We start from the raw sequence: 12751 nt of genomic DNA on the forward strand, positions 1-12751 counted from the left end.
TTTAAACTTCAGTTCTAGAAGAATTTCAATTTTATTACTTACAAGTGACAAAGTAATTTATAGAGTTAATGAATATCAAATCTACCTCTGAAATACTAAATTTCATATATTAAAATACATACCTTAAATTCCATAACATCTACAAATGTGAAGTAATATAATGCCAGATTTTTCAGAATCTCTGATTTTTCTTTCTGCAGTTGTGCAAGCTGTTGCTGTAAAAACAAAATAAGAATGCACTGCTCATTGAGAAGAAAAATATTTAATTTTACTACAAACTATCTTTTATGATTGCTATATGGAAGCACAAGCTTTTAGAACAATATTTCTAATGATTAAGGCTTTTTAAAAAACTAAAATATTTGAGACAGCAACTGCTAATAGTGATCAGCAACTGACAGTGTGAGGCTCTAAAATGAATCGAAGCAGATTAGTATCAAACTGCACTACTACTAAGGAAAACTGGAAAATGTTAGGAAAACAATAATTATCAAACGAACTCTTTAAAATAATTAAAAACAACTCATGAGCATGATCACATTACTACAAGTGGGAGAAAAGAAAGCGAAAAATGTTGTAACTTACACTACAAAAACAATATGCTTTATAAATTTGGAACTTACCAAAAAGAACATCCAGGCAAAGCCACGTTACGCATGCAAAATAAAATGTAGATACAAACATAAAATACAGTAACGGTTCCCTGACCAGATCCACAAAACACAATACAGTAAACAAAAGCAAAAACCACAACAAAAAAGAAATGAGAAAGAAGCAAAACTGGAGTTAAGACAGTGGTAAATGCATGAAAGAGGGAAATGTGAATACAAAAGACAAATGTTATTTCAATCAACTGTATTAAATTTATAAAAGCCCTACATTTTTTAAAACTATTAATATGATTTCTGAAAGAATCCAGCCATATTTAATGTCCTATATGATAAGACTGCCAGAATTACAATAAACCACCTAGAACTTTGATACTTTGAGTGTAGTCTGTAGAACAGTAACTTCCACATCATTTAGGAGCTTGTTAGAAAAGCAGAGTGCAGGCCCACCTCAGACCTAGCGAACTAGAAGCTGCCTGTTTTTGATTTTGTTGTTGTTATTGTTGAGGAAGATTAGCCCTGAGCTAACATCTGTGCCAATCTTCCTCTATTTTATACGTGGTCTGCTGCCACAGAGTGGCTGATGAGCGATGTAGGTCCACGCCAGGGATCTGAACCTGGGAACCTGGGCTGCCAAAGCAGAGGGCACTGAACTTAACCACTACGCCATGGGGCTGGCCCCCAGAATCTGCCTTTCAACGAGATATCCAGGTGACCTGAATGCACATTAAATGCCTGAGAATCACTTATCTAGAACCTAAGTAAACCAGAAAATATGGGTAAGTGATTTGAAATATCAAACCTGCTACCAAAGCCCACACAATTTGAGGCCCTCATATGGTTCTTACCTACACAGAAGGGTTGGGTAAGAGGTGCTATACTTAATTGTGTTGAACCATTTACGATAAGCCAGAAAATTTACAGCAGTAAGCGTAACATCAAGAGAAGATTAAAAAAAACTACAAAAAGACTATCTAAAACAGCAAACACAGCAGTCTGGTAGACCCAACTATTATAGGGTAAAATACCCTAAATATTGCAGTCCCTGAAGACATTTAAAGAAGTAACTATGTCTGGAAAACATGTGTAAATGAAGTACCTCATCACTTCCCCTAAATGCCATAGAAATTAAGGTATATACTTTCAGTGATGAGTAACTGCTCTTAGCTTTAATTATGAGAGTAGTTGACTTTATTTTCACAATATATCTGTTTCAAAACAATTCTATGCTCATATGCACATTTTAAAATCATTACCGTAACTCAACATCAAGCAGATACTTATCTAAAAATGATTCTACTTCCTCAGATTACACAACCTTTACCTTGTTCAACATGAAACATTTATGCTTGATGTCTTAGTCCTTTTCCCTGCTTTTCAGTACTTTAAATTTGAGTTTTGAAATATAACAGGTAAAAGCAGACTCATAATAATGAGTTAAGAGGCATAATTTGGTTGCTACTGGGCTTAACTATTTTTCCCTTCAATTTCAGTGTCCTAGTTTGGACAAAAAAATGACACAGTCACCATCATGCTGTGGGCCTGAATGATCTTTTATACAAAAAATCTAATTAAGAACCTAATACCCAAAGAACTTAAAAGAATCTTCCCACAGTTATATAATGACATAATGACAGGCCAGGATTGGAAATTTCATTTCCTTACCCCTAATAAAGTTTTTTTTCTACCATCTACGTGCCCACCATCTTTTTTTTTTTTCTTTAAAGATTTTTTATTTTTTCCTTTTTCTCCCCAAAGCCCCCCAGTACATAGTTGTATATTTCTCATTGTGGGTTCTTCTAGTTGTGGTATGTGGGACGCTGCCTCAGCATGGTTTGATGAGCAGTGCCATGTCCGCACCCAGGATTCGAACCAACGAAACACTGGGCCGCCTGCAGCGGAGCGCGGGAACTTAACCACTCGGCCACGGGGCCAGCCCCCCACCATCTCTCTTTTTAATAATAAAATCTCACTATGGTCTACATTTCTCATTCAACTTTATTTCCCCCCAAATCATATGTAACTAGCCTCTACAGTGCCTAAAAAAGTTTATTGAACTAATGGATGCCTGAATTCAAAAGAATTAGTCAAGTTTTCAAAGCCCTAAACAATTTGGCCCTAATTGACCTTCCCAATCTAAATTTCCCCTACACCCATTCACACACTATACGCAATATCCAAAACAAACTATTTCCTTTTTCCATACACATCGCATGTTTTCTCTATTGAGACGTCCAAATTCCAGCACTCATTATATGTCCAAATCCGCTACCCCTAAACTACTCAGTATAAATGTTAACCTCATTTTCAAGAAACCATCCCTGATTGAACTTCTTCCCTGAATGCAAATAACATCTCCTTCCTTTAAATGTGTACAATTTCTAATAGCATCACTTTCTACTTTCTATCATAGTTATCTCCAACACCATAAGACAATGTACCAAACTCAATTTTTTAATCTCCACAGCCCATATCGTACAGCTGTGCACAAAAAGACGTTTCCAATATAAACATCTATCAGATGAGTGATTATGACAAATTTAAAAGATCTGTACATGTTAGCGTGAGACAACAAGTTTTGGTAGGTGATGCTAGAAAGCCTACCTACCTTTTACTGTGCAATCACGGCTAAACAGGCAACTTCTCAGAGCCTAATACCCTCATCATCAAAATGGGAGCTATTGTGGACGGTTAGCCAAAATAAACACATGAAAAAATCTAACAGTGCCTAGAATCTAGAAGCTACTCACTAAACAGATAAATAACAGGAGGCTCACAGACCACTCATTCAAAATAAGCAAAAATAAAGCTATTTTAAATAATCTCAATACTACTCATAGTACTTCTAATGAGAGCTGATACTAACTAAGCATGCATCTTTGCCAGGCATTGTTCCAAACATTCTACAAGTATTTCACACAATCCTCCCAACATCTCTTTGGGATAGTTACAATTATGTTCCCTATTTAATGAAAATAAATTCTATAAGGCTCTGCATTAAAGAGTTCAACTATAACAACAAAGAACAAACGGTCTACAATTCTCTGGCTTCAACTGCAAAAAAAAAAATGCTATATTTTAGTTCTTAAAGTGAAGGAGAGTAAATACTCCCCAAAAGTATTTAACTTTAGGTTCAACACCAAGAACAAGGTTTTCTTAATTAATTCATCATCTCATTGTTTTATAGCCAACAAAAAGCAAGAAATGGTTTAAGAACATAGACGAATAATAAATTGTTTGATGTTACAGAAAAGAACATTAAAGAAGTACAATTCTGAGAAGAATTGATTCTATTTACTAACACTGTAAAAGTATACCATGGATACATAGGTTAACTATATTAGCAAAATACTTGTACAATGCTTTCATTAAAATTTCTAACTATGGATTATTATTCTTAACATTCAAGTAAAATGTGTAAAAACTGAAAATAAACAAAATAAACAGCCACGCAGACAGCAAAATATCTTCACACTGAAAAATCCTGATAATTAATCTTTGTACAATTAAGCATTTCCATACAAAAATAAGTAATCAAAAATTGATTGAAATTTAGTATTTATTAGTTTTCATTCTTTATTAAAAAAGTAGTGGCAAATTACAATAAAGAACCAATGACTAAGGGAGCTAACTCACTGATTTTCAACACAAAGGAAGGTGGCTTCGGTTCTTTATTCACCCATTTCAATTACTTTCTTTTATCATCGAAACTGCTTATGCATAATAAATTTTTTCTTGATCTAAGTTATGCTAGTATTTTGTTCCTCTTAAAAAACAACCAAGTATTCAAGTTTGGTTTCAGGGAAAAGTTTGTTCAATTTCTTAGTATGATACTCAAAACCAGGCCTTTTAAAGTAAGAGTCCTGAGAGGCTATTTGCGTAAACCTCTTTTACAGAACTATCCAGCTACCACCCTAGTCATCAACTGTCATCTGGACTACTACAGTGGCTTCTAACTGGTCTCTGTACTTCTGCTCTTGCCTCTTCAGTCTTTTCCACGTAGTAGCAGGAGAGAGGGCATTTTAAGGCAACACACTACCCCGGAAAGATGATTCCAATGATGGTTATGCAACATCTTAACACTGGGTGAAGAGGATACAGGAATTCTCTGTACTACTCTTTCAAATTTTCTTTTCACTCTAATATTATTTCAAAATACAAGGTTTTTAAAAGATTTCAACAGTTTCCTATCACACTTAGAATAAAAAACAAAGTCCTTACCAGCACTTCAGAGTAAAATCTAAACAGGATCCCTACCTATGTCTAAAACCTCATCTCCTTTTGCACTCCTCCAGCCTCACTCTGTAGTTGTCATGCTGTTCTTCCTGCGTGCTCATCAAATGCATCAAGCTCAGCCCCACCTCAGAGCCTTTGCACTTGCTCCTTCTCGTGACAGGGATGCTCTCCTCCACTTCACAGAGCTCACTCCCTCACTTCACTTCTCTTCAGAAGTCACTGTTAAGCACTCTTATCTAAATTAGTCTCCTCACCTTCTTACTCTCTAACTCCTTAGCCTGGTTTCTATTTCTTCCTACTACTTATCTCCAAATGAAAGTATGTATTTATTCACTTTAGTTGTTTGTTGTCTAACATCCCAATTTGAATTTAAATTCCATGGGGGCAAGGACGTTTGTATTATTTCCTGCTGTACCACCAGCATCTAGAATACTGGCACACAGGAGATGCACTACAAACGAATAAATAAATAAATGATCCTCAAGTTTCTCAACATAAAAAGTCACAGTCAATTTTTAAATTGCACTGCTGATTATAAATGAATGCAATACCAGTTATCAATTCATGTCTCAAATGAGTTTACATATCCTAATACAAACAGAGTGGTGATTTAATCCCTCGAATAAATGTCCAAAGTTGGGCAAAATATGTTTTGCCCTTCCTGGATAGGAAAGCATAAAAGAAAGAAGTGAAATACATCTAAAGAGAATGACATACTCCTATTGAATATAAGCGAATCTCCAAAGATTACCTAAAAGTCCAAATCAACATAGAGATTAGTCATTTTTAAAAAGGTTCATAGGACTTGGTAGGACTTTTCTTTTATCATATACAAAATATTGACTTCCACTGGCAGTCAATATTTCAGAAATGCTTTTTTATCTGAGCAAAGAATCATAAAAAAAACTTCAGGGAAAGTTAACCTAACACTTGCCTAGTAAATAAGCGTTACCAAGTGTTTGAGATTTGTTACTAAATTTAATCCTCATAACTATTTTTCAAGGCACACTTTTTTATTGTGGTAAAATACATAACATAAAATCCACCATTTTAGCCATTTTTAACTGTGCAGTTCACACCTAAAAATACATTTGCATTCTTGTGCAACCATCACCTCCACCTATCTCCAGAACTTTTTTCATCTTCCCAATCAAGGTATCTTTTTATAATCATTTTCCAAATAGAGAAACAGACTAGAAGAGGGTAATCTGCCAATCCAGCTCAATCAGATTTCAAAGCTCCAAACACCTCTTCACACACTTTAACATGCTAGGTACCATACAATGACACAAAAGAAGTATGGGGATAACCAACGCTAAAACTGTTTTCTTTTCAGAAAATACTTGTATTTAATTGTAGCCTCATCAATCTCACAGACTGAAGCTTTTAAGAACCTCTAATTCATTCTCTTCATTTTATAGGTTAAAGGGATCTTTTCAAGTTTACGTTGCTAGTCATCTGTTTAATCCTAAAAAGCAAAGAATAGAAAAGTTTTCTATTTTAAAGAACAGAAAGGCAGAAAAACTAAAGGCTGCCTCCCTGCCTCTTTGCAATAGGATTTTATTGTTCTTCCCAATAGGGGTTGTAGTCTATTTTCCCACCCTGACAATCTCAGCTGAGCTTGTGACTTGCTTTGACCAACAGAGGGCAGCAGAAATGATACTCTTAAGAGGCTTTATTAGCTTCAGACTTTGCTTTTTTTGGAACACTGGCCTAAAGCTCCAGGTGTGAAGAAGCCTGATATATCATATAACGTGGAAAGTGAGGCTCAGCATCCTATCCCAGTTGAGCCCATCGCCCAGACGACCCACCAGCTGAATGCCACAGTGACCTAAGGCTGGTGAGTCCAGCAGAGGAACTGCCCAGTCAACCCACAGAATGATAAGAAATAAGTTGCTGTTGTTTTAAACACACTAAGTTTTGCGGCAGTCTGTTATGCAGCACTAGGTAACTGAAACCAAGATTAATATAAAGTTCAGTAATACAAATGAAAACAATCTCTATTTTGCCACCAGAGCACATTAACTTTCATCAGAACAATCTTGAAAGTTTTAAGATTTCTAGTCACAAGATGGTCAAATTAACACAAACTAATGAAACCAGTATTATCATTGGTACTAGAAAATGACAAATTATATGTCCTAGTTTAGTGAGGTTGGTAGGTGTAACATCTTTGTATAAAAGATATTATACTGTGTTAATAATAATTTATTTCATATAATGGCAGCATTTTCCATCATAAATGGAAATATAAATGAAGCTAGACCCTCTATACTCAATTTTAATAATTAAAAAAGATCTAATATGTGATCACCTTGCTTTCATAACATGGGTGCACAGAAACAAATCAGATTTTTCTTGCTGATTAGATGTCATCGTTGTAATTCATAATTATACCGAGCTATTTATGTCTAAACGGCCTCAGGTGCTATTGACATGTGCAAGGTAATCTGCCAACATTAAACAGTCCTTGCTGGTTATACTTTTTACTTTTTAAAGTGTTTACTTCTCTTCCTGTCAATTATCATTTGCTCCTGATGAGAGAATCTCTTAATGCACAATATGTTAGAAAATAAACTTGTTACAATTTTGCCTAAGGAAACAACAAACTTGGGCATAATGAGACCAAAAAGCTTATTTCTGAATAAACTTAATTTTTTTCTAAAATACCATTTCTGGTTGCTCAAAAGCATTTGTTTTTTACAGCTTTACTGAGATAGTTTACATACTATAAAATTCATTCATCGTAGGGAACAATTAAATAACTTTCATAAATTTACAGCATTGTATAACCATCAACCCTATCCAGTTTTAGAACATTTCCATTATCCCAAAAAGTTCCCTTGTGCATATTTACACTTAATCCTGCTCTTACCCTTAACCCTAAGCACTATTGATCTGCTTTCTGTTTCAATAAATTTGCCTTTTCTGGACCATTCCTATAAAATGGAATCATTTAATATGCAGCTTTTTGTATCTAATTTCTTTCACTTATTAGCCTAATGTTTTTGGAGTTTGTCCATGTTGTAACATGTATCAGTGGTTTGTTCCTTTTAATTGCTGAACGGTATTCCATTAAATGGATATACTACATTTTGTTATGCATCAGTTGACGGGCATTTGAATTTTTTTCCAGTTTTAGGCTATTACAAATAATGAATGTTGCTATAAACATATCTTTATGTGGACAAGTACTTTCATTTTTCTTGGAAAGACTCCTAGGAGTAGAACTGCTTCCTTCCTAGTTCTCAGATGTGATTCAGGGGCAAGTGATATAAGAAGTGACCTCTAGATAAGTGAAGAGTTACCGTAACAAATATTATTCATTTAGTCAACAAACGTCCCAATCTATTATATTGTCAGGCACTGTGGGAAGAGCTGAGGATAAAACTATGACTAAAATGCTGACCCTGCCCTTACATGAGCATACAGTCTAGCGACGAAAGTCTATGCAGATATAAGGTAACTCCTACTTTTTTTTAGGTAAATGTGCAGTTTTAGAAGCTGGTTACACTACAACTAACTTCCAGGTGCAAAGTTCAAAGATGGTGAAAAACTACCATGATTAATTCCCACATCCATTCATGACAAAGACCCTCACCAACTGGTAATAACATAAGATGTAAACACACACACAAGCACAATAGTACAAGAAAGACCACAAAAACAAAGGGCAGAGCTTCTAAGGGTGGTGAGCAAGACAGGGGAAGTTAAAGGTGGGCCTAGAATTGAGAAGGCACCCAGGGATTACTTTTGTTAGATGAATACATCTTGATAAAGAGTGATGGCTCATGTTAAGCTTCCTCAAGTGTCAGGCCTATAAACAGGAATAAAGTTTATGCTTAAACTGTCTTGGCTTCTTTCTGGCCTTTCTGGACATCTGTTGTTTTTGGGAGATGAGGAGACAAGGTGAAGTGGCATCAAAAGTAGACTAATTCCCATGTAATACCTCTCATACCCTCTTAATACCCTCCCCTCATCAATTCTTTGAGCTCAGAGGGACCTCCTATCCATTCACTCTACCATCTTTTTACTGTCACTCACCCTCTCATGTCCTATTTCTTGTTTTATCCATTTTAAAATTAAATGGCCCACCATCATATTACTCCCTTGTCCTTCTCTCAAGCTATCATAATTGTCTGATAAACCCACAATAGGAGAAAGCAGACACCTGTGTTGACTCGATCTCAACCTGAATTTACGATCATCAACCATAAGTAAGTAGCAACATTACTTCATTTTCACTGTCGATTCACTCTCCCACTCTCAATGATTATTCCGCTCCTTCTCCTCTCTCTTAAAACACTCAATAATTCCTCTTCAACTTGATTCCAAGCTTAATGCTAGCCTGAGCTCTAGACTTATATACACAATTGGCTACTCAACATCTCCACTCACATTTCTAATAGGCCTCTCAATCTTAACATATCTAATAACGAACTGTTGAGTGCTATCCCTTCTATACCCCCATCCCAAACCTGTTCCTCTTGCTTCCTCAGTCCAGTAAATCTTGGTATTTGTTCAAGCGAAAAACCTTGGGGTCTCATACACCCCATACCCACCGCTTCAGCAAATACTGTAAGCTCTGTCTTCAAAATACATCCAGAATCTGAACATTTCTCACCTCTACCACCCTATTCCAAGCCACTATCAGCTCTCATCTCAATGACTGAAAATTTCCTAACTAGTTTCCCTGTTTTAAAGATGCATCCCCCCACCCCCTACACCCCCATATCCTTTTTGGTGAGGAAGATTAGCCCTGAGCTAATATCTGTTGCCAATCTTCCATTTATTTTTTTCTCCCCAAAGCCCCAGTACATAGTTGTATATCCTAGTTGTAAGTCATTCTTCTTGTTCTGTTTAGGATGCCACCACAGTATGGTTTGATAAGCAGTGTGTAGGTCTGTGCCCAGAATCCAAACCAGCAAACCCCGGGCTGCCAAAGCAGAGTGTGCAAACTTAACCACGCAGCCACGGGGCCAGCCCCTCGTTTCCCTGTTCTTACCTCTGTTCCCCTACAGACTATTCTCAACCCAGCAGCCATAATGATCACAGGTATAGATCACTTCATTCCTCTGCTGCTCCCCTCCAATGACATCTCAACTCACTCAAAATAATTAGCCAAAGTCCTTACTATGGCCCAGAAAGTCCTATACGATTTGCTCAACCCTTACAGTTACTCTGTCCTCATCTCCTACCACTATCTCCCTTCCCACCCCATTTGCTCTGTTCCACTCATAATGGCCTACCTCCTGTTCCCTGAACATGTCAGGCATGCTCCCACCGGAGCCCTTGCAGCTGCTGCTCCCCCAGCACAGAATGCTCCTCCCCTAGTTTATCTTACTCCCTCATATCTTCAAATCTCTGCCCTAAGCCTCCTCAGTAAGGCTTTTCCTGGTCATCTTAATTATATTAGCATGTCCTCACTATCATTCTTATTCACTTACCCTGCTTTGTTCTTCTTCTTAGAACTCATCTCTACCTAGTATTATGTTCCTGATTCCGTTTTTTGTCTATCTCTACCAAGCAGAATATAAGCTCTACAAGAGCAGTGACTTGATTTGTTTATTCACTGCTAGATCTCCTCTCCCAAAGCAGGACTTGGCTCATAAAAGGCACTCAATAAATGTTTTAAAGAAAGAAATGAATGATAAGCAGAGGGGACAACGGGAACACATACATGCAGCACCTAACCTAAACTGAAAGGGTTAAAGAAAGCATCTCTGAAATGGTGACACCTAAGGATAGACCTGAAAGACAAGTAGAAGTTAGCCTAGTGAAAGAAGATGGGAGGGAAAGATTGTTCCAGATAATAAAGACAGCATAAACAAAGACCCAGAGGCAAGACAAAGTATGGTCATATGTTCCATGAAAGTGTACACATACTCTCCCAAAATAAAACACTCCCTAAAAAAATAAAGCAATAAAATGTATTTCTCCATGTTCTACACTCTATCCTACACTGGACAATGAGGACTAACACAATATACTATCCTATACATTCTTGGTCAAAGACCATTGACATACATATTTAAGACATTTTTAGCCAAGATGAGTGCCTAGGAAGAAGAATACAAGAAAATAAGTGTTATTTACTTCATTATGGTACATCTGTTATTTACTTCATTCTAACTTCTTTTGCTCTTCTACTTTGGATCTTGGCAAATAACTTTTGATCTGACAAAAGATGGAAACTGCCATGACAAATAATAATAAGATGCCATACTAAAGGTACTTGCAGGGTACCAGGTTAAAAGTGGCTAAAGGCCCCTTCAAAGAAATGACCAAGAAGGGCCAGCCCGGTGGCGCAATGGTTAAGTTCACACGTTACGCTTTGGCGGCCCAGAGTTCGCTGGTTCGGATCCTGGGTGCGGACATGGCACAGTCTGGCAAGCCATGCTGTGGCAGGTGTCCTACATATAAAAAGTAGAGGAAGATGGGCACAGGTGTTAACTCAGGGCCACTCTTCCTCAGCAAAAAGAGGAGGATTGGCAGCAGATGTTAGTTCAGGGCTAATCTTCCTCAAAAGAAATGACCAAGAAAACAAAAATTAAAGATCAGCAGGTAATTAGGTATTGGTAGCATCCTTTGCCATTATGAATGAGATGTCACCATAATCACCACTGCAGCCAAACGGACTGGCTAACAACAGTTTGAAAAATAGCTGAAAAACTATTACTAGAGGCAAGACGTAACTTCAGGAAATCTGAAGAAAATCAAAAAATGACTACAAATGACAGGAATGCATCTCCTTGAGGGCTATGCTATGAAACCCTAGCATAATGCTCACTGGCAGTCTCATTTGCAAGAAAACAGAAAACATGAACTGAAGAGGTTATTATGATCGTACTTTAGTATGATCAGAAAACATAGTATACAAAATTCACAAAACAACGTGATTTTAAAACAGATGTGCTTTAGGATAAGAACCACCCTTGAGAATATGGCCAAAGCTGAAAAATATATTCACACACAAATTCTGTACAGAATTTCAGGGGATTCCCAACCTCTATGAAAACTCAATGTGCCAGCTCAGGTGAAAATCATTACACTTGGGACAACAGAGAGAAATGTGTCCCAAAATGAAAGCTATGCAGTAGGCTTAAGCAAACTGTCTAGAGGGAAGTTAGAAGACAAAGGGTTATAGGAAAGTAGGCTCCAGAAAAAAAGGACAGCGTATACAAAGGTGGTATGATTATCAGGCTGGACAGATTTAAGAATTCTATAAAGGCACATAACTGTAATTCCAAAAAGCCATGCTATACCTATGAAACAAATTTAACTGAGAAACAATTGTGGAAGAAAGAATCCATTTCAGTTTAATGCAAATTCTATTACATTATAGATACATAAATATAAGCAAATATATATATAAATACATATAATATAAATATATTATATTATTTGGACTTATAAGAAAGTCCAAAGTGTGAAAATGGACTGAAGCAATGCAAACTGAGTACTCACGTCTTTACTAGTTTTCAATTTTTAGGATCAGCATATAATTCAATCTCAGAACTTTATAATTACAGAACAAAAAAAATCATTAACCATTTGGTAAGATAAAATAAAAGTATACACGACCAAGGGTGAGGGTATAAAAATAGAGAACTATATTATTTAAAGTTTAAAAAGGAAGTAACCAATGATCTAAAAATATTAACAAAAAAATTATCAAACATTAGGAAGAATGGAGAGGGTAAGCAAGGGACAGGAAATTTAATGAGCTAAAATCTTCATCTTTTGTAGCAAAGAATTAACAGACATTGTTTAAAGCTCGTAAATAAATATCTCAAAGAATAAGCATATTTCTTACAGTTTTGGAGGTAACCTCTAGAAGTACTAAAAACAGAAGTTTCTAAAAACAGAAGTTCCCTCTGAGGAACATGATTGGGGTAGGAAAGAGT

General features: G+C 36.4%; 1 protein-coding gene across 4 annotated transcripts in view; it reads right to left on the reverse strand.

The window, feature by feature from the left end:
• Nucleotides 1-12751, reverse strand: part of NCKAP1 (NCK associated protein 1) — a 96001-nt gene that overhangs the window by 62991 nt on the left and 20259 nt on the right. For 2 of the 4 annotated variants that reach the window (XM_044768606.2, XM_070508217.1), the window contains one exon: nucleotides 123-215. In XM_044768606.2, the coding sequence (XP_044624541.1) occupies nucleotides 123-215 (93 nt within the window). The remainder of the gene's footprint in view (nucleotides 1-122; nucleotides 216-12751) is intronic. The other 2 variants (XM_070508219.1, XM_070508218.1) reach the window with 1 other exon arrangement.

The sequence above is a fragment of the Equus asinus genome, chromosome 4 (genome assembly GCF_041296235.1).
Source record: "Equus asinus isolate D_3611 breed Donkey chromosome 4, EquAss-T2T_v2, whole genome shotgun sequence".
Lineage (NCBI taxonomy): Eukaryota > Metazoa > Chordata > Mammalia > Perissodactyla > Equidae > Equus > Equus asinus.